This window comes from Chelonia mydas, chromosome 5 (assembly GCF_015237465.2).
Source record: "Chelonia mydas isolate rCheMyd1 chromosome 5, rCheMyd1.pri.v2, whole genome shotgun sequence".
NCBI classification, from domain to species: Eukaryota; Metazoa; Chordata; order Testudines; family Cheloniidae; genus Chelonia; species Chelonia mydas.
The window spans coordinates 116,638,763-116,660,304 of NC_051245.2; the positions used below are offsets into that span (position 1 = coordinate 116,638,763).

General features: G+C 42.7%; 1 protein-coding gene across 1 annotated transcript in view; it reads right to left on the reverse strand.

Annotated features, from left to right (window-relative positions):
• Positions 1-21,542, reverse strand: part of LOC102937891 (atrial natriuretic peptide receptor 2) — a 41,054-nt gene that overhangs the window by 12,021 nt on the left and 7,491 nt on the right. The window contains exons 5-16 of the mRNA XM_043546249.1: positions 20,580-20,684; positions 19,810-19,912; positions 17,911-18,056; positions 14,643-14,715; positions 11,711-11,858; positions 10,213-10,299; positions 9,809-9,952; positions 8,698-8,819; positions 7,399-7,540; positions 3,240-3,288; positions 1,803-1,904; positions 332-451 (exon numbers count right to left, since the gene is read on the reverse strand). Of these exons, the coding sequence (XP_043402184.1) occupies positions 332-451; positions 1,803-1,904; positions 3,240-3,288; positions 7,399-7,540; positions 8,698-8,819; positions 9,809-9,952; positions 10,213-10,299; positions 11,711-11,858; positions 14,643-14,715; positions 17,911-18,056; positions 19,810-19,912; positions 20,580-20,684 (1,341 nt within the window). The remainder of the gene's footprint in view (positions 1-331; positions 452-1,802; positions 1,905-3,239; positions 3,289-7,398; positions 7,541-8,697; positions 8,820-9,808; positions 9,953-10,212; positions 10,300-11,710; positions 11,859-14,642; positions 14,716-17,910; positions 18,057-19,809; positions 19,913-20,579; positions 20,685-21,542) is intronic.

A 21,542-nucleotide genomic window follows, 5' to 3' on the forward strand; every position in this document is an offset into this window, starting at 1 on the left:
ATTTACACCACCTGCATTTTTAAGAAACAATTGTTATCACATTATTTTTTTTAATTCAGCCCTAAACAAAATTGAGAACTGAACTGAAGGAAAGGGGCTAGATTGGAACCTGGGACTCAAAGTTAACTGTAGCTTCCACAAAAACAACAAGGAGTCTGGCTAATTCTACTAAAGGTCAATGAGTGTTTGTTATTCGTCTTGGCAAACAATGGGCATGACATCAAAGGACAAGACCATTCCAAGTGATTAGAAGGGAGAGCTAGCAGCAGGTGGGTATGTTAAGTCCTGCCTGGGTTGTTTTCTGGTTTGATTAAGAATCTATTAAGCTTACCAGAGTCATCATCATGTCGACTGGACTAACTTTGTTTGGATTCATCTTGTACAATAACTTCTTGACTTGCTCAAATGTAGGCCTTTGGGTTGGGTTGGTTTTCCTGCACCTCCTGATTAGCTGAAACAGGGAAAGGGAGAAAGAAAGCAAATGGCCCTTAATAGTTCAAGGTACAGATAGGTTTTCCTTCGAGTGCTATATCTTGGACCATTTGTGAACTTGGGGCCAGATCATCAACTGGCGTAAAATGACATAGCTACGTTGAAGTCTCTGGAGCTACACTGATTTACACTGACTGATAATCTGGCCCATGTAATTCAATAGCATTAGTAAATGAATGTGCTACTGGGAGAAACACTGGAATGTTCAAAAGCGATGCTTGGTTTCCTCTGTCAAATACTTTTGAAACTTTGGGCCCAATTCTTATTTACACTAGGCCACTTTACGCTGCCGGAGTGGTGGAAATTGGCTTTAGGGCTTATCTATTCACAGAAATTGTACTGGTTTAACTTAACTCGGTTTGAAAACTGATTTTGTTAAATCAATGTAAAACTCAGTGTAGACAATCTTATTTCCGTTTAAGGGTAGCTTGGTTTTATTTAAGTTGGGAAGCTAAGCTATGACACTCTTAAAGTGAACTAAGAGTGCCTGCACAAAAACTTGAACCAGTTTAACTAAATTGGTTTAAAGACACACTTTTTAGTAAACCGGCGCAATTGTGCGTGCAGACCAGCACTTAGTGTCAACGAGACTCAGACCTTTAATCTCATTTAAAAAACAGACATTGTGCCAGACACATACTATAATTTACTAACTGACTTTCAAATGCTAACAATAAAGCTTCACTGATATTAAATATGTAGATGGACTTGACACTTGATAACAAAATTAAAAGCCATACAATTCCAGTGACTGAATATCGAAACATTACTGCCCTGAAACTTTTGGGGGGCAAACTGAAATTTTCCATTTGGCAGAATAATGGCTCCTTCATAGGGCTGGTCACACTGAAAGCTTACATCAGCATAGCTACATTTCTCAAGGGTGTGAAAAATACACACCTTTGAGAGATGTAACTATGCCGACCTAACCTCTGGTGTAGACAGTGCTAGGTCGATGAAAGAATTATTCCATCGAGCTAGCTACCACCTATTGGGGAGATGGATTAACTACAGTGATGGGAAAACTCCTCCCGTTACGGGCGTGAGTGTGTACACCGAAGTACTGCAGCTGTGCCACGATAGCATTGCAAGTGTAGACATACCTGTAGTGGCTATTAAAGCTAAAGAGCATTTTATGGTGCCATGCTTAAAAAGTACACTCTTAACTCTGCATTTCCTGGGTTTCTAAGTTAAAAATAATGTTTACATTCCTCAAAGGAATATTGCACTGAAACCACTGTCATGTGCCTGCAATCTGAAGTTCACCTCAATGAAGATTTTTGTGTGAGAGACTATATAACCTTATTTACCTCCACATAGTCTGTAGGGCATGGGCAGGAATTCTCAGACTTTCCTGAAATTAATTCTGTCAGAGGCAGGCACGATGAATATTCCGCTGAATGAGAATTATCCTTGAGAAAACAATGTTGGGAGAACAGGAATGGGGACAGCAGTGAAAAGAAATCCATAATAACGATGTAAAGCACTGAATACACCAATCAAGGAAAGAGAGAATAGCTGGTAGTTTTCTCATCCACCATGTTGAAAATACACCCCTATTGTCATGTTTGGGACATATTCTTGCCTATCACTTCCTGTACAGACGCCTTCCTTTTATCTCTCCATTGGAAATGTTCCAGATTAGGGCTTTTATGTCTGAGTACAGAAGAGGCCTACATATCTCACTGTGCCACAGACAGCTGTCTCCAAACTCTCACTCAGCTGACAAGATCTGAGCTCAGCCTATATAGAAGGGGAGCAGCTCTTGAAATTATTGAAAACATCAGACACAGCAAGAGCCCCCTGTGAAGCTGAAGGACCACATTCGGCCACTGGCATGAACAGTTAACAGGGGAAGAACCATAATCATAAGTGCAGGTCACTAGAGTTATTTTTAAACCAAATTGTTTTATGGAGCCAGAGTTGTTACAGGGGTTTTTTTCAGGTCACCTTATGTTGATTTTGATGCACATAGAATCATAGACCTCAGGAGGTCATCTAGTCCAACCCCCTGCTCAAAGCAGGGCCCACCCCCACCCCCAACTAGTCATCCCAATTCCCCCTCCCCCATTTCCCCCAGATCCCTAACTGACCCCTTCAAGGATTGAACTCACAACCCTAGGTTTAGCAGGCCAATGCTCAAACCACTGAGCTATCTCTCCCCATCATTTATGCGAACAGTTTGGCATAGATCATTTACCCTGAATCCATGTACAGACAACACCTTCCCCACAGATGGAGGCTCAACAGCTACCCCAGCACTGTCCCCCCAGCTTTGGATCCTATCAAGGTGCTTTGTGGGTCTGGGGCTGTATTGTGGGAGGACTGGAAACTGAGCAGGCCACAGGCGGGGTGGGCAAGACAATGGTAAGTCTGGGAGTGACATACCTCATCCCCACTCCAGCCCCACAGAGCGTACCCAGAAAAAAAGAATAGAACAGAAGCTGTATTATCTTTTCCACTGCATTTCTCTTGGGGATCCCACGGGTTGGTGGGGCCAGGAGGAATCTTACACTGGTAGCGTGGCTCCACTGGAACTGGATTTAAACCAATGTAATCAAAATAAAGATCCAGCCCTGAGTAACCACTGAAGATTTTGATCCATGATGGGAATATATACTGTTGTGAACAGAGTACTGTGAGCCCAATCCGGCTCCCACTGAAGTCAACTGGAGTTCTGAGAATAACTTCAATGGCAGCAGAATCAAAATTATGAGGAACTTCACAAATAGCTCTTCAACTCTTACCTGCACAGGGTCACTTCTTGTTGCGATCTCTAATAAAATGATGGAATAACTGCAATATTACAGACAAATAATTGGAGTGAATATATTGCAAACAGAGCCTTTTGAAGAACAGGATGACATTTTTGCACATCTTCTCCCTCACTCCCTGCTTTTTTTTTCTTTTTCTTCTTTTTTTCCCCCCAGTCACTAATCCATCCTTATTTGGGACACATTCTCAGGAAAATCAATGGATCTTTTGGATGCCTAAGGACTGCAAGATTGGCAATACACACGGTCACATGCTGGGGTGGCTAAGCACCTTCTCATAGTGCCAAACACCAGGTCTATTACAGCACTAGTGAACCCGGGCTAGATGGACAGCGCTCGCACTACTACAGGTGCCATCTCGTTTGGAGGAACTCTCCTGCTGGATTGCTTGGGAACTCTGGTGCTACGTGCCTCTATCTGATTTCACCGGTTGCCATGTATTTGCCAAGGAAGGGTTGTCTGCCCTGTAGCACAGACAGACTTTGCAGGCACTTCGGGTTGGCAGGTTGAGCTATAACAGGGATCTCAGTAACCTTTTAAGTTCACTGCAGTGTTCAGCTGCCGAAGGCATGAACAATGTACCCCCTGGCACTCTGTTTTAAGGAAAGGTCTTGGCAAGATGTGGCTCCAAGAGGCAAGCTCAGTCACAAATTTACAGCTACGTAGCCTAAACCTGTGCACTTTGCCCGCTGCAAGCTGAAAGCATATCAACCTAAGTCAGCATTACTGGGAAACGTGATGCTTTTTGGATGGGAGGCAGTGACGAAACAAAAGGCATGAGACACTGCTGCGAAACAGCTGCTTGCGTGGAGCACCATAACTCAAGGAGCGCTGGCGCTCAAGCACTCAATCACTCTGTAGTCAGGCCTAGCACAGAAATAGAACAGCATAGCTGGGTTCAATCTTTAGACAGGCAAGCCATTTTGGGCCAGATTTGTAAAGGTATTTAGGCACCTAAAAATGCAGAGAGGCAGCTAGTGGGATTTTCAAAAGCACCTAACTCCCACTGAAGTTAAAAATCTGGCTTGAAATGGCTAATGGTCATTAGCAGCGTCCTGGCAGGTCTCAGCATAATACATGTATGATTCTGCAGAAGACAGTAATACACATGAATCCAAGACATAAACTAACGAACTTCTCTGCAGAATATTTCCTTTTTGGTGGGTGTTTAGTGATAACAGGGGGAAGGATTTATTGAAATCATTTGATGTTAGCGTGCTTCCCTACACTGGCCCTGCAAAAGATAAGTTAGGCCAGGTGGACCCAATCAGCTAATTAGGCTGCAAACAGGGGATCTTGAGTTGGAGGCAGCTAATTAGAGAGACGCTCACCTGTGAGGGCAGGTGGGGCTTCTACAAAAGACAGGAAATTGAGAGTAGAGGAGACAGGAGGGTGAAGTCTATAGTTACTCCCTGGGAGAAATGGTTGGGGGCTTCAGAGACAAGTTGCCTACAATTACTCGCTGGGAGGAGGGAGTGAAGAGACTGGCAAATCTCAAAGAGTGGGGAAGGCCCTAGCAAACCCCTAGCAGGTGTGGGATTGGCTCAGGGAAAGGCAGCAAGGGAACAGACCTTGGCTGCTGTGCAGAGGGTGTCTGAGTTGGAACCTGGAGTAGAGGGTGGGCCCAGGTTCTCCTGCTCGCTGCTGTGGGAGTGGCATTGTGCAGCAGTGAAGCAGAGGACTGGTCTGGGGAGCAAGCACCTTAATGCATGCCCCCCACACACACATACAGCCCCCCGGAATGGGAAACCACAATAGTGACCTGGCTGGAGGGCTGAGTCACAAAAAGGATGCTATTGTTCCTGTAGTGAGAGAGGGGCTGCATAGGAGAAACTGACTGGGTGTAAGTGCTGGAAGGGGTGTTGGCCTGACCGAACTAATCGCCAAGAGGCAGCGTCATCCAGTGGTGAGTAGCACAACCCTGTCGCCGTTAACAATGAATTCATAAAAATGTCCCCAAACAGCCATCAGAAGGTATTGCAAGGTATTTACATGCAGATATGCTAAACATTTGTATGCCCCTTCATGCTTCAGCCACCATTTCAGAGGACATGCTTCCATGCGGATGACGCTTGTTAAAAAAATGTGTTAATTAAATTTGTGACTGAACTCCTTGGGGCAGAATTGTATGTCCCCTGCTCTGTTTCACCCGCATTCTGCCATGTATTTCGTGTTATAGCAGACTCAGATGGGAACCCAGCACATGTTGTTCATTTTAAGAACACTTTCACTGCAGCTTTCACAAAATGCAAAGAGTGAGATTTCTAAAGATAACTGCAGCGCTCGACCCAAGGTTTAAGAATCTGAAGTGCCTTCCAAAATCTGAGAGGGACGAGGTGTGGAGCATGCTTTCAGATGTCTTAAAAGAGCAACATTCTGATGTGGAAACTACAGAAGTCGAACCACCAAAGAAGAAAATCAACCTTCTGTTGGTGGCATCTGACTCAGATAATGAACACGTGTCAGTCTGCACTGCTTTGGATCATTATCAGCATGGAAGCATGTCCCCTAGAATGGTGGTTGAAGCATGAATGGACATATGAATCTTTAGTACATCTGGCACATAAATATCTTGTGACGCCGGCTACAACAGTGCCATGTGAACACCTGTTCTCACTTTCAGGTGACATTGTAAATAAGAAGCAGGCAGCATTATCTCCTGCAAATGTAAACAAATTTGTTTGTCTGAGCGATTGGCTGAACAAGAAGTAGGACTGAGTGGACTTGTAGGCTCTAAAATTTGACTTTGTTTTTGAATGCAGTTATGAAACAAATCTACATTTGTAAATTGTATTTTCATGATAAAGGGATTGCACTACAGTACTTGTATGAGGTGAATTGAAAAAATACTATTTTGGGGAGTTTTACAGTGCAAATACTTGTAATCAAAAATAAATATAAAGTGAGCACTGTACACTTCAGCATTGTAATTGAAATCAATATATTTGAAAATGTAGAAAATATAAACATTTTCACGGTATTCTATTTAATAGTGCGATTAATCGCACTATAAAGATTTTTAATCGTGCAGTATTGTGGATAGCTTTCTTCCACTGAGGGAGTGCATTTGGCTGTTTTGTCTCTTAAAAATTCCTTGTTGCTCAAATGCTCTGGCTGGGTCAGAAGAGATGGAAATACAAAAGCAGACCTCTGCACACCACAGCCTTTATTCCTTCACTACCCCTAATTATTTATTATTCCAGTAGCCCCTAGAAGGCCCAACCAAGATCAGGGCCCCATTGTGCTAAGCACTGTACAAAGACTAGGTAAGAGACCATCTCTGCCACAGAGCTCTCACAGTCCAAAAAGACTAAATAGTACTGTCATTTACTCATGGGATACAGAGGGAATAAATGACTTGCCCAAGGCTACACAGGAATTCTGTGATAGAACAAGGGAGTAAACCTAGGTTTCCAGATTCCTAATCCAGTGCCTGAACCACAGAACCATTCTTCTCCTTGCAACCCTCCTAGTAAACCCCTGTACGTCCTTGAATAGGAGGAGGGGTAGACTAGAACCTGGCATGATAGCATCCTCTGGGCAGATGAGCGATTGCGAAGTATTGCCCTCTGGGTTCTCTCAGAAAGAAAGGCACAGAGTTTACTCAAGAGCATTCTTTTCCTCGAAGTAGCTGTTTTTTCTCTCCATATAAAATATAGCCATCCAGTGTATTCAGCAAAACCACTCTGTTCTCATTGCATATGGAAATATACTATGGATGAGGTTTGCTGACCCATTGGAAAACTGCTCCCTTTTAAGTCTTAGAATATTGCCATTAGCTAAGTAGTAGTTTTTTTTCAACAGGGAAAACACAAGGGAGGAAGTGATTTAAAAAAAAAAAACACCATAGACCCAGGGCTAGTTTTTTATATCCATTTACCTGGATTCAAATCCAGAATAGCTCCATAAAAACAAATGGAGTTACTCTGGATTTACACCAGCATTACCGAGCTGAGATTTTGGCTCCCAATCTTGGAAGGGTAGATCCTGGCATCTAAATTAGTCTCTAAATAAGAATAAATTTTTAATCACAATCCACCAAATTCACCCTGGTATAGCTTTGGAATTTAGCTAAACTAGTATGAAAGACTATTTGATCACAGAGAGAAAGAGACAGGAAGTTTATCGTCACCTGTACACATCTGCCATGGAAGTGGGGACATAGTCTGACAATGAATGGGCCTCAGGAGCCAAGTAGATCTGCATCAAACGCTGCTGATATGTGCTAGCACCCTCACAAGAATCCTCTTTTCGGTAGGACTGTAATCCATAGTCTTGATGGAAGAAAGAAGGAAACAGGTACTCAGTAAGGGTTATGTTCACTCCTGAAACTCTTCCATTATTAAGTATCAATATTAATGGTTTAAAGGCGTTTGCTCTGTATGGGGAGATGAGACTTGGTTTAAAAAATAGCACTATGTTGCTCTGATTTGTACCCAAATATAGTTGTGTATACTGGAATGGTAGCTTGAATATTGGGGGAGAGTGTCTGGTGAAATATGACTGCTTCTTGGTACCCCTGTGGTGGTGGTTCTGGCCCAGCGTATCCAGCCACAGTAGGCTCATTGCAGTGCAAGACAGAGCCAGCATACTTGCTGCTTTTCTGCACCTCCCTGCTGCTAGTGTAGGGGTGTGCCCAAAGAAAAGGGGGTGTGGTTGGGACACCTCTCAGCTGTGATGATCTCCAGCTGTGGTTTCAGTGTCTTGGAGTACACAGATGCCAGGGTAAATCAGAGCAGCTCTCAGGCTCCTTCAATTTACACTGGGGCCTGGACCTACACACAGAGGCCACAATATTGTGGGAGTGTAAAGGGGAAGTTTCCACCAGCTTTGTACCCCCCTTCCAACCTGCTTTGTATGAAGCTCGTCTGGACTCCCGGATCTGACCCAGTGTCCAGGTGCTGAGCTGTGTTCAGAGAACAGCATGATAAAAATTCTGACTTCTATTTCCAAGATCCAGACAGCACTGAAATTTGGTGTGTGGAGGCAGGGGTTCAGGTTTGGGGTTTTGGTTCAGACCAGTCTCTAATTGGGACACTCCAAGGATCCCATTCTTTAGACTGGAAGCCCATCTTTTCACCTAGCTGTGAAAGGGCACTGTGTTTATTGTCTGAAAGGAGGATTTGACTTATGTCAAAGAATGGCATCAGGCAAAGAATTCATAGATAATGACATGGATACTGCTAGGTCTGATTGACGCCATCATTTGTGTCATATAATTGGTAAAAAGTAACACATTATCCTGTCTATCCTACAATTTAACATGCAATGGGATGTTTGCTCTGGCATAGTTTCCTTTTAATGAAGGCTGCTGCAGTTAGCATTTCCACCTGAAAACGTTGGCTCACAGTCCTGCTGGAGCAGTGAAGGCTGTGAAATCAACTTGCATTAGTAGTTGGCCATGTTTCAGATTTCCATCTCTCTTCATTACCTGAAATTTTACAGACCCAGCGGTCGTCTATCACACAGTTATTAGACTTTAAGTATCCATGATAGATTTTATGCTGGTGAAGATAAGCCATTCCATGGGCAATGTCTCCAGCAAAGGAAAACCTGAAAGGCACACAATCATTATGGAGAGGTTAGTATTCCACTGAACCAGACACTCAGGAAGGGATTCATCCAAAGACTATTGAAATCAGTGGAAAGACTCCCACTGACTTAAATGGCCTTTGAATCAGTCCCCAGGGACTCAATCCTGCAAAGTGCTGAGGACTCCCGTGAGTTGCTGAATGCCCTCAGTTCCCATGCAGTTGAATGGGAGTGGAGGGTCCTGGGCCCCTTGTAGGAATGCACAGCATCTTGTGGGAGTTCTCAATGGCTTGCAGGATTGAGCCGTGTGTGCAGATATTTACGAGATGAGCAAAGTACTCAACTTTCTTAGTTTGTGTGGCGTGTCGACTTGGACCATTTTTTTTCTTTGTTGTTGCCTAGAAGCAAGGCAAACGTAAGGCAGAGAGAGACGGGATAAGGGACAATTTGCAATTATACATGATGAAGTAGTTCATATGGGAGTTCCTTTGAAATCCTGAGCCAGTTTTGTGTACATCTGTTTTTATGGGTAACGCTAATGATGGACTTTTAGTTGTACTAATCTTTTCATGGTTGGCCTACCATGAATGTGGCCGTGCTGCTCTTTTACTCATCTTAAACCAGAACATCAAAGTGTACTAAGTACAGATGGCCACTGTGGGGGGGGGGGCGGGAAGGCAGCTGTAGAGGAGCCAAGGTTTAAAATGGTGTTGTGGCATACTAGAGATGGGATGAAAAGGTTTGGGTGTTACATGGGGAGTGCTAAATTCAGGGGTGTCAGGATGTCCAGGGGACAGGACAGATCAGAAACTTGGATCCTCTTAACCAATGGGTCTCTCTCTTTCTCCTTGCGTCTCAGAAGCATGGTATCCTCTGGTATACATCACAGCACTGTTGCGTCTACCAATGACTTTGTTTGAAGAGGGATGTTAATTGTAGATAGTGTCACCTGGTGATGCTACGTGTATCTTATTTCACAGGTCTGTGTTTTTTGTTTTGTTTTTTTTTACCTGAAGCCCCAGTTGAGAGGAATGTCTTCATTGAGCAGCACATCACTCAGGCTACCTTTCGGACAGTATTCTGTCACAATGACAACATTTGGCATCTCTGTACAACCTCCGATGAATTTGCAGAGGTTGGGATGATCGAGTTCTCTGTGAAAATGAACAGGAATCACATCCTTTCTAAGTCTTCCCTCTACACCTTTTGAAACTGGAAAGTTTAGGGCTTTTGCCACTGGGTTGAGAGGAAAAACTAAATATGCATAGAAACATGTTCAGACAGGTTCAAAGAAATGTTTTCGACACTGTTTGGGAGAGAAACATGAAAACAAGTAACGATGGGGCAGGTTTAGATCTCCATTACACTGGTGTAAATGTGGAATGGCACCCAATGTGCAGCTTTCGTTGTTTACCTGACTTGCTTTACTTCCTTGCGTATGGACTTGGACAAGGTGAATGTCGTCTTCCTTATTTTCTTGATGGCGACTGTTCTACCATCACTGCAACAAGACAAAGACTTTTCTAAGTGCTGGAATCCCACATGGTGAGTATGCAGTATTCTCTATATAGGAGCTTTGGCTCTCTGGGAAAGGTGCACAGATGTGGATTTTGTCAAAATCTGGATGGGAACCTGGGTCTGAATCATGAAATTCAGACCCAGGTTCCCATCCAGATTGACAAAATCCTGGAACTGGGTTTTCATTCCCTGCATCCCCACAAAGATCACTACAAATTGTGCAGCTCAGGTCAATTTATCTCTGTGTGTATTAGGATGTTCCCCAATCAAAGAAGTGAAGTCTTCTGTTTTCTGCAGGGGAGCACCAGACTAGTATGGAGTAGATGAGTGGTGTGGGCAGGGGAAAGAACCAGTGGGGGCAGAGAAAGCTGCAAACCCCCAATAAAAGGGCAGAACAAAGTAGCAGGTGATTCCTTGGATCCCTCCTTTTCCCTCCCTCCACCTGGAACAACTTTGAATGCAGTCAGCTGGGGAGTAGCTCATGTGTACAGGGCTGCAGTTTTAAGGCAACAGCCTGCCAGTTCAAGGTCTCCTCTGTGCTTCCATGTGGCACTCAGCTAAGTTGTATAAGCATAACAGTGTAGCCGCACAAAGCCATCGGTGGATTCTTGCCTCCGGCCAGAGCACAACCTTCCAGTGAGTGAGAGTACAGGGGAAGGGGAGCCATTGTGGAAAGGGGATGACCCAGCTTAGTAGGAGGAGCAAAAAACAAGAAGGAAAGTAAAAGGAAATAAGGAGAGAGAACAAAAGAAGAAAGAGAAGCTCTGCTGGACAAAGGGGAGATGGCAGCAACTTTCCTGGGACATGAGGGGACTTTGTGGAGGGGGTTGAAGTGTCCATCAATCTGTTAGGAGCCATGGATACATGTACTGTCTATGTGTACAGGCAAGTCACTACCAGCTAGGGGTGTATTCCAAACCGTGATCTAGAGAGGAAATGAGCCATTCCTAGTCTTGTGAGCTGGTTTAAGGGCATAGATTATAATGGGCTGTTGTACAGTACATAATTTTCTGTGCCAAAGAGCTCATTTGTATTTTACATTAATATTAGAGATGGGCCTGATTCAAAACCCTAGCTCCAAATAAGCTTGAATGCTGTGGATGTTCAGAAGCAGAGCCAAGTTTGCAGCTCAGTCCCATGAGCATTGAAATCTCGGCAGGAGAAGGAAAAGGGGCATCCAAAAATAGAAAACATCTGAGAATATCTTTCAGCCTGTGTGTGCTAGGAAGGCCAAGTTAGTCCCCTAGCATTCCTGGCCCTGGCCCAAGCAGAGGAAAACTAGCCCTCACATTATTTCTAGGTGATAATACAGCAAGAACTGAAAGACACCCGTGCAACAGGGAGAAACTACAATACACAACATAACACAAAAACTGACTGATAGATAAGCCTACTATATCCCTGTCTGGGTGAAGTGCTGTTTCCTGGACGAGTTGACAGCTGCTGTGCAAGAACTCAGGGCAGTGATGCAGCTGGCATTGGAGTCGCTGGGTGCACGGGCCACGCTAATGATGCTGCCCATCGCAGTCCGTAGCAAGCGATCTAATAAAAAAGCCATTGAGATGCACATTATAGGCAGGTGCACATGTAGAAGACTCCTGCTTCATATAAACATAGGAAGCTCTGTGGCCCATGGCACCAGAGCGCAGGCTCATTTATGCTTGCAGTAGGGATGCTTTACTTTAGGATTCAGCTGTTAAAATGGAACCTCCTGACTGTGCCTGACAGCCATAGCCAGTGGTCTCTCCCACTAACATCAGTAGCTGAAGTCAGTTTTGAAGGCAAAGGCAAACTGTCAGCCCTCAGTGGAACAATTTCAAACAGTGAGTGTCATTTTATGCAAGGGACAAAGCCAATAAGGGAAGAGACAGTACAAAAAACTCCCAAACCTATGATGTTACAAATCTATTTAGGACTCTTTGAAGAATTTAAATTTATTATTGTGGGAAGTGATTCTGACATTAAAGGGAATTCAAAGTAAAGCAACAATCCAGTTGGTTGAGAAATCTAGAATATCAACATTTTTCATGTCTCTTTTTGGGGGGAGGGGGGCGAGGAAGGTGATACCTTTTTGTCCAGCTCAAAGCAACAAAACTACATGGGGGGCAGATTAGACTGACTCATGGAAAAATGTGCACAGATTGGATCCCATGTTTGATGAGAGCTGTAGAGATAGTTAGAGAGAGGGATTATAAGTAGATATGAATTCTGCCCTACAATACCTGAATCTAGAAATGGAAGAGACCTGTTAGGTTTCCAGTTAATTTGCATGCCAATGCAGGAATGTTCTCTAGCGTGTCTTTACTAGCATTCTGTCAAGTTTCATTTTAAATGTGCCCGTGCAATGGGTGATTATTCCACTGCCTGATAGATCTGTCACAAAGTTTTTTCTGGTATTCAACCTAAATATTCCCTTCCTTGATTTCATTCTGTTACTGTAACAGCCTTCTTGCCGTGATGTTTACACTCCAAGTCTGTCTGTTAGACATATGGCCTCACTTAGACGTCATTCTGCCCTTCTCTCGATATATCTCGAATGCTTCAAATATTTCCAAAAAAAAGTCAGTCTATCCTGCCACCTAGTTGCTTTTGTTTCTCTTCTCTGAACTCTGTCTAGTGCTAATCTTTCTGGTCAAGGGTTACACAGAAATGAACTCAGTAACCCAGCTGAGGTCACCTCAGAGCTAGAGAGAGAGACACTTTTATGCAGAGGCATAATGCCATGGAACGGGGACATATCAACTCAGAACTGCACTGGCATTTTGTTGCTATATCCCATTGCAAACTCAGGCCATCTCACTTTAATCGGCTATCCATTATTAGCTCTAGGTCTCTTTCAGCTTGATTTCCCTCCAGGTTTCTTTCTCCCACTGAATACCTGTGTTCCATTTCTGCATTCTTCCAGGCTGATTCTAATTTTGTTGTTTTCTGCCCATGCTTCTAATCACTCTGTCCCTTTGCATTGTTTCTCTGCCTTCTGTGGAGTTCATAACTCCTCCCAATTTAGTACCAGTTGTGAATTTCATTGACATGCTGTTTTACTATACTCATTTTAAAATATTAGTTCTCTGAACACTTACTGTCTGTCTCAATAAATTTTATTTTGTGTCTCTCCCCCCACCCCCTGCTATCTTGGCTGCTGTTAGTAAATTAGACTCCTTATTAACCTGATATCTGTTCCTTAAGACCATGAAGGTATCTCATTACACTACTTAGAAATGAACACAGAGCTCCAAGTATCTGTACTAAATTAATGCAGTAAAGTCTTATCCCATTTACTTGTACTGAACACGATATTATATATTTAAAGCAGATGGGACCTTTTCAGCAATACCTTGTGGAGGCAGAACTACAATTATAAAGGCAGATCCTCAGCTAGTGTAAATCAATGTCTTTCCAATGACTTCAGTGAAGCTACATTAATCTATACCAGCCAATGATCTGGCCCATATATTTCTCTAGAATATGACAGCAATAAATGACATGGTAAATACAGCAAATGTACATACTGTATGATAAACTGTACAGGAATGCTCCGATGTTAAAATGTCCAAGTGGAAAACAAATATAATTACAGTTTTGCACATTAGATAAATTGAAGAAAATTCAAGTCATGATGAATTACTTCAGCTACGGATAACACACAATGGGACAAATTAAGCTCTCGGTTACATCTGTGCAAAGCCAACGTAGCTCCATTGAAGTCACTTAAAAAGAGCATGCTAGATCAAAAAGCAACTTGGGCCACCACCACCATCTGTTGTGCCCATTTTCACATAAATCCCATCTGGAAATATGTAGTTTTGATCCATTCGTTTGTCTTGTATTTGTAAATCACCATAAATTACAGGAAAAAAGCCCCCAAACCGTGTGTGTGTGTGGGGGGGGGGAACCCTGACCTTTATGCTATGTCTACACGACTCCTTATGTTGGTATAATTTGTCATTCGGGGGGTGAATAAGCCACCCTCCCACCCCCGCGTGACATACATTACACCGAACTAAGCACCAGTGTGGCCAGCGCTGTGTCGGCAGGAGAGCTCTGTCTCCTGTCCGTGTAGAGCCGCTACACTAGAAGCGCTGTAAGAGTCAGTGCAGCTGCACCCCTGTAAGCTCTCGAGTGTAGCCAAAGCCAAAGGGTTCAAGTTAAAATAACACCCTTAAAGGAAAACTCCAGTGATCAGCTCACAGATGCTGTGGTGACAGGCACCTATCAAAGACAGATCCTCCTCCTTCAGGTCAGACCCTTAGGAAATATGGATATATTTCCACGTGTGCTTCATTTACACAACAGGATAAGAGCATCAAAATTACAGCATTTACTAACCTTGTTTGATGCGGGAGAAGTCTATAATCCAGCTTTCATCCCAAAACATCTTTTGCTTCTGGTATTGAAACCACTGCAGAAAGCATAACAGGCCAAATTCATTCCTGGGGCAACTCTATTGGCTTCAGTGGAGTTGCACTAGGGATGAGGGTAGCCAATAAATGATTAGTTGTATGGATATTTTCAAATAGAAAATCTACAGGTGTCTGAACAAGAATCACCATTTTAGCCTCCATCCTCTCTCAACGTCTTACTGACTGACTCAGAAGTAACGGATCTGGATTGAACACCAAACTACAAACATCAGTAATTCTGAAGACTAAAGAACATGACATTTTTGTAGTAGACAGTCTGATAGTTTCAGTCCATGTTTGCATTTTTGTGCACTGCACTTAGAACCCAGCTCTTACCCAGAGATGTGGTGAACGTCACTTCACATCTTGGAAACATCCAATGTGTAAACAAATGTCATTCTCCCCTCCCTTCCCTCCCCTCCCCCCCCCCCCCCCCCCCCCCCCCCCCCAGATAAGCAGCAGTTACTGGTCATACAGTATGTGACAATCAACATCAAGGCCCAGAACAGCAAATTAGATGGTACATTATTACACAAAGTACTGTATCTTGCATACCATTAGATGGGACACTGTCACTATTTTATAAATAAGATGTATGTCTAATAACTGATGTACCAAAAAGCTGTCAAGTACAATAAACCCATTTTATACAAGCACATGCTTGTCTGTAGATCAGAGTTGCAGGTTAGCTATGATAAAATAACAAGACAATTTAAACACAAATATTAGATGGTCAGCGTTTTGCCATTCGTCTAATATTACCTTCAACAGCACGCATTGGATGGATGACAAGTAACAAAAACCCAATTAACACAAGAGTTCTTGTGACATCTTGGGAAGTGGTGGCAGAATTTTGGGAGAGCTCTGGGCCTGATTCCAAGCCCAGAAAATCAATGGGAGTCTTTCCACTGATTTCAGTCGGCCTACGCTTTCAGGAAAAGGAGATGTATTTTCATGTGCAAGGACCATAATCAAACAAAGATGATAGGACTGATTCAATACCCACTGAATTAAATGGGATCCTTTCATTGACTTTAATGGGGCTGGATCAGACCATGTGAGAGAGAGGATCATTGGAGCATTATGATCTTGCTGTATGCTGAAAACTGGATACAAGTGACCTTTCTAGCTCTGTTTGTAAAAACAAGTTTATACATGGACTAAGCAACAAGCAGCAGAGAATGCTAAGTAGCATCTACCTGCAGAAGCTAGGTTGATGCTACTTAGCATGCACTCCATCATAAGAGGAAAAACAACATAATCCCTGCAAAACAAAGAATATCTGAGACAATAGGTAAATTCGGTTTATTCTGGAGACTCACAGCATAAGTGAGAAGGGGGCTAGCTGTTTCCCCAACTGGGATGATGACTTTAAAGTTATCTATGGAAATCTGGTTGTAGGAGCTTGATTGAACTCCAGCCTGTCTTGCAAAGAAGTGGGAAATGGAAGGTGAAGTTGCCTGATGTGTATTATGTTGGAAGATCCTCAATAAAAATGTTTGAGTAACAAACCAACATTGAATCAACATATGGGGTCAGATCCTTCTGGTGGACCTGAGCAATGCCTATTTGCACCACCAGGAGAACTGGCCCACTGTAATGGGCTTAGGAAACCTCAAGATGCTCATCTAGTTGCAATAGTTCAAGGGTCCAATGCTGTACTCCACATACCGACCCTCTCACGGTGATAAGAGTTTTGTCCAAGGAAGGCATGCAGGATCAAGACTACTTTATGTTAATACATTTGGTACTGAAACATGTAAAGAGGCTTAACAGCTGTGTAACTGATACTTTTCTATTATTTAATTAATTCATTACATTGGGGTGTTTTATCTTAGAAAGTAAAATATTCCAGTGCCCACCAGAGACTCTGGACACATTTACATGGAACAACAATTTCCTTCCATGAAAATGCCCTTCAGAAAAGTAGTCACAACTCTCCAGTTCTCATCCAGAGTCTCTCAATGCTCTTCCCAGCAATTTCTCTCTTGCCCCTAGAAAAAGCTGGCAAGAACAAAGAGGTCTTGCATTGTAACTGGAAAGGTAACAGATCTGGGCTGTGGCAATCTGAAGCAGGAAGCTAATTCCACAGTTTTATCTAATTATATGGCCTTCAGCATGGTAGTATCTAAGTGTCTCCCAGGGCTGTGACTTTAGATTTATTCTCACAAGAGCTCTATGAAATAGGTACCTATTATCCCTATTTTACAAGTAGGGAACTGAGGCACACAGAGACTGTGACTTGCCCAAGTTCGCATTGGAAGTGTATGATAGGAGGAACTGAATCCCAACCCAGTGCCTTAACCATAAGATCATCCTTCTTCCCCTGAGCAAGAGCATTCTGTCTTCATTCCCTTGCAATTAACCAGGAGGGGTTAGATTGAGCGCTCCAGATATCTCAACCACAGCAGTGTGACATGAGGAGAGAAGTGATCCTTGCCATAACAAAGAGCCAATGCTCTTATGGGTTAAAACCAAGCAAGTTATTCATAATGTACACAATCAATACCATGACTATACACCTGAAAATATTTCCCTGGGAACAGCTTTCCATAATGTTCAGAAATTAATTTATGTACCCTCAGATACAGAGGAATCTATATGAATGCAAACAATAGAAGGGCCTATTCTGCAAAAATATAGTAAAAGAGTAAGTAAAAATAATACATCCTCTTTTCTTTATCCAGCACTTTTCATCCCAAAGGATCACAAAGCATTTTCCTTATTTTGATCTATCCTTCTATACACACACACACACACACACACTCCTTTCTGTATTCCCCCAGTGAGTCTGTTATAATAATTAACTACTACTAAACAAAACGCCAGGGTTGGAAACTGACTGGATCTCCTAAGTTGAGGAGAGGCACCAGCTGGTGTTAGGATGCACAGTCAGGCATGCCAGGATCATTACAGAGAAGGGGTGCTCCTAGCTGTCAGCCCCTTATGAGCCATTCTCCAACAATGTGGGCCTGCTCTAAACTATACCAGGACTGGTGTAGAATGGGCCCCAGAATCAAGATGCAAGTTTTCCTCCCATTTCTCTTCTTCCCCCTTGGATCTACCCAGGGGATTCTGTGTCTAGCAGAGAACCTATTCTTATGCTTGTAAAAAGCTGTGTTGTAAACAATAAAATAATGGAGAAACCATGATGGAAATAAAAGAAGAGAAAGGAGATTTCATTTGACACTTACCACTATTGTCAGAATGAAGCCAGCACAGACTAAACATATTGGTAAGGCAATTGCTATCCTCGCATCAGCTGTCAATGGGCATTCCCCACAGTCAGCTGGACATGTGGAACAGCCTTCACCATCTTCACAAACACCATCTCCGCAGACTGGGCAAAAAGGGATGTAGAGAGCAAAATACTTGAAAATAGCTCTATCCACTCTTAGGGCTCAATTCAGTAACAAATACATATGGCTCCTGAGCTGGGGATCCCCATGAGAGGCCACAAAATATCTGAAAGAACAGGTTTTGAGGAATTCTAGGATCTTTGTGCTGCAGTTGAAAGATGTAGATTTTAAATGTAATCTAGGGACCCAAAAAATACACTGACCTTAGACTAACCGTGGACATCAGTGCTTTTGCCATGTTGTTGCAGATGGGTTGCTTGGTTGTTACCTTTTGTCTGTTTATTTCTCGTTGCCTGTCTTGCCTGTTTAGACTGTATGTTCTTGAAGACAGGGACTGTCCCTTACTCTGTATACTCAGCCTAACCCTTGGGAGACCTAGGGGTCAGGAGAACAGAAAGCCATCTTTTCCCCCTTTCCTTTCAATCAGCAGGACTGGCATTCACTAGTGTGAATAACTTCAGGCAAAATGAACAAACCAACCCATGCTAGGAGGTGTTTCAAACAAATGCTCATGAAAATTAGAACCGATGTCAGATGTAATGTAATCTATATGGAAGTGTCTCTGTTTGAGAAGCCAAACATCAGCAAATGATCACAAAGTTGAAAAGTATCCCTGAAAGACATGATTTTTACAGATGAGATGTTCAAAGAGATGAAAGATAGGTAGTAGCTGTCTGTTTTGTTTTGTAGGCAATAAGGCCAATGGCAAATGGTAACTTCATTAAAAAAATCACCATTTTCTCATTTCATTTACTAAAACATAATCCCAGTGGGAATTTCTTTAGATACTTTAGAGTGAAAGTCAATGGCAAAACTTCCATTAATTCCAATGGGGTCTGTATTTCACTCACGGATCTTCACTACTAGAATGCTGTACCTCAGCCACATCTACACTACCCGCCAGATCGGGTAGTGAGTGGGTAGTGATCGATCTATTGGGGATCGATTTATCGCGTCTAGAGTGGACGCAAAGTAAGTGATTGTAAGTCAATCTAAGATACGTCGACTTCAGCTACGCTATTCTCGTAGCTGAAGTTGCATATCTTAGATCGATCCCCCCCACAGTGTAGACCAGGCCTCAGATTCTCAAGCAAGAGAAGACTTAGTGCCACTGAGATGAGCGAAAGCACAGATCTCCTAACTACCAAAATGTTTTGGAAAAAAATTGGTAATAATTCTGCCTGCTTCAGTTCTATTCCATTGTAATCTGCATTCCAGTACCATGCCCATCACAGAGGTCTCTGAATGCCTAACAATGATATTAAAATGAACACAAGAGTACTACATTGGGCAGTGTTTTTGAGGTTTATATGAACAGTAGCACCAGGCTCAAGGATCACTTGTGTTTGCAAGTTAGCTGTCATGCCTCGGGCTAGCCTGCTTCATGTCTGATGATGAATGTCCATATACTAGAAAGAAACCATGTGTTAGAACAGTTTTGCATCCCTATGACACCCCAATAAGCCTTGTAGTGCCTGAAGCTGCTGGTTCTGGCATTTGATTTCAGCTGTTTGACCAAGTGCAGCCTTTTACAGTTCTCATTTCCTACACAGGCAACGAGAAGCTGGAGAAACTTTAGAGATTCAAATGGTTTGAAAAAGAATTGTAGAAACATTTGATGGGATATATTCACTTGTAAAGGGGCTATGAGTGCTTTTTCTAGACTATCAATACAATTGGAAGGGCTCTGTAATTCCTGTTTAACATACGAGAAGTCTTTATTTCATACCATACCTACTGCAGGGAGCACAGTGGTTTTGGCTTCCAGAGCAACTTGCATTTTCCCAACCCTGATGTGTGCGATGAGAGAGGTCACACCCACATGAACCAAAACTACCTGCCAAACAAACAGCCATTGCTTTAAATTTCATACATTGGACTTTTTTCAATACCAATAATCTAATCTCTTTTCCCCTAGATTTATTATTTCACCTTCTTCCTATTCGCAGGCAATAGAGGTCTTTTAATCTTCCCGTCAGCCCATGTGGTAACATGATCAATTGTCTCCAAACCTCATGAGATATTGTTACCAGAATGGATGCTAAATGGCCGCTCAAGACCTCTGTCTCTCTATGAGGGAATCTGTAACTCCACCCAACCCTACTGCAGCACATACAATTCTGTTGAATAGGTCAGCCTCTGGGAGAGGCAAAGTCTATGTTCTTCCAAGGCTTTTGGGGGGCAGATAGCCTCAGCTATTTCCATAAATGTTTTTGATACATGTTGGCAACCCTCACGGAGCTGTCATGAAGTGAGTGAAGTGAGACAAGCCGAAGTACAATCCAGTCCTCTGGAAACAAGATGCTAGGTGCACTCAGTTCCCAGTAACATCAGTTGGGCGCTGAAAGCACTCAGCACCTCGCAGTATCAGGCCTTTATCCTGCAGCCTTTATATGCACATAATGCTGAATGAAATAAGTGGGTGGATTTCCTATATAAGGACCACAGGATCTGGCCTGCTAGTAAAAAGGTCTAGAGCATAGTATGCCATAAATGTACTATACCTTGGCAGTCCAGTTTGCCTGACTCATTTTGCCAGCTGTAGATAAGGTGTGAGTAAATATCTGGCCATCATCCGGAATCCACGGACCACATATTCCACCTTTCCCCTTTACCAAACAGAGCAGTTATTTCAATAGATAATAAAACAAGGAAAATTCCAGGCCTTAATACTCTTAAATTTAGTACTCTTTGGGGGCCTTGTGCTTTATTCCAATAACTAGCAACGTATTATTCATTATGACAATGCTCAATCATAAATGACACTATTGTGTGCTAAAATAAAACACAAACAAATAGAAGGGAGCACCTGGACTGATAGTCCGGTTTAAAATTCCACAAAACTCTCACTCACTTAAAGTCCATGAGCCATATTCTGTACTCATCTCATTTAGGCACCTAAATCTGGAGTAACTCTATTGAAGTTAATGGAGTTATTCTGTATTTATTTCACTGTAACTAAAAGTAGAATTTCATCCACAATTTTTTATTCTCTACAAGGTAGATTCACTGCAGCTCTGCTTTTGACAACTATGGGGTATGGTGTTTCTTTCATGAAAGTTCCTATTTCCAGAGCATTTCTCATTAAGATTGAATAGACTTTAATTCCCCAGCAGCTGCAGCACTGAGAATTATAATGGCTGTCTGAGGATCATGGGTTTTTAAATGGCATAATCCTGATTGCTAAATTTCAGATATGTATTCACACATTTCTATTCATGCACTTTAAAATACAGTACACAAAAAAGAAATGGATTGCTCATGCTAGCTGAGGTAAAACCGACCTGAAAAGATGACACCATATTGAAAGCTCCTGCTTAATGGAAAGAGCTTTATTTGTAACTATCCATTCAGTAGCACGAGCCCACTTTCCTGCAGCAATTTTGCTCTATGGGGGCTATTTTATAGAGGCTTGCCTTGTCTAAGCAGGAAAGCTCAAAAATATTTCCAACTTTAAAAGCGAGAGG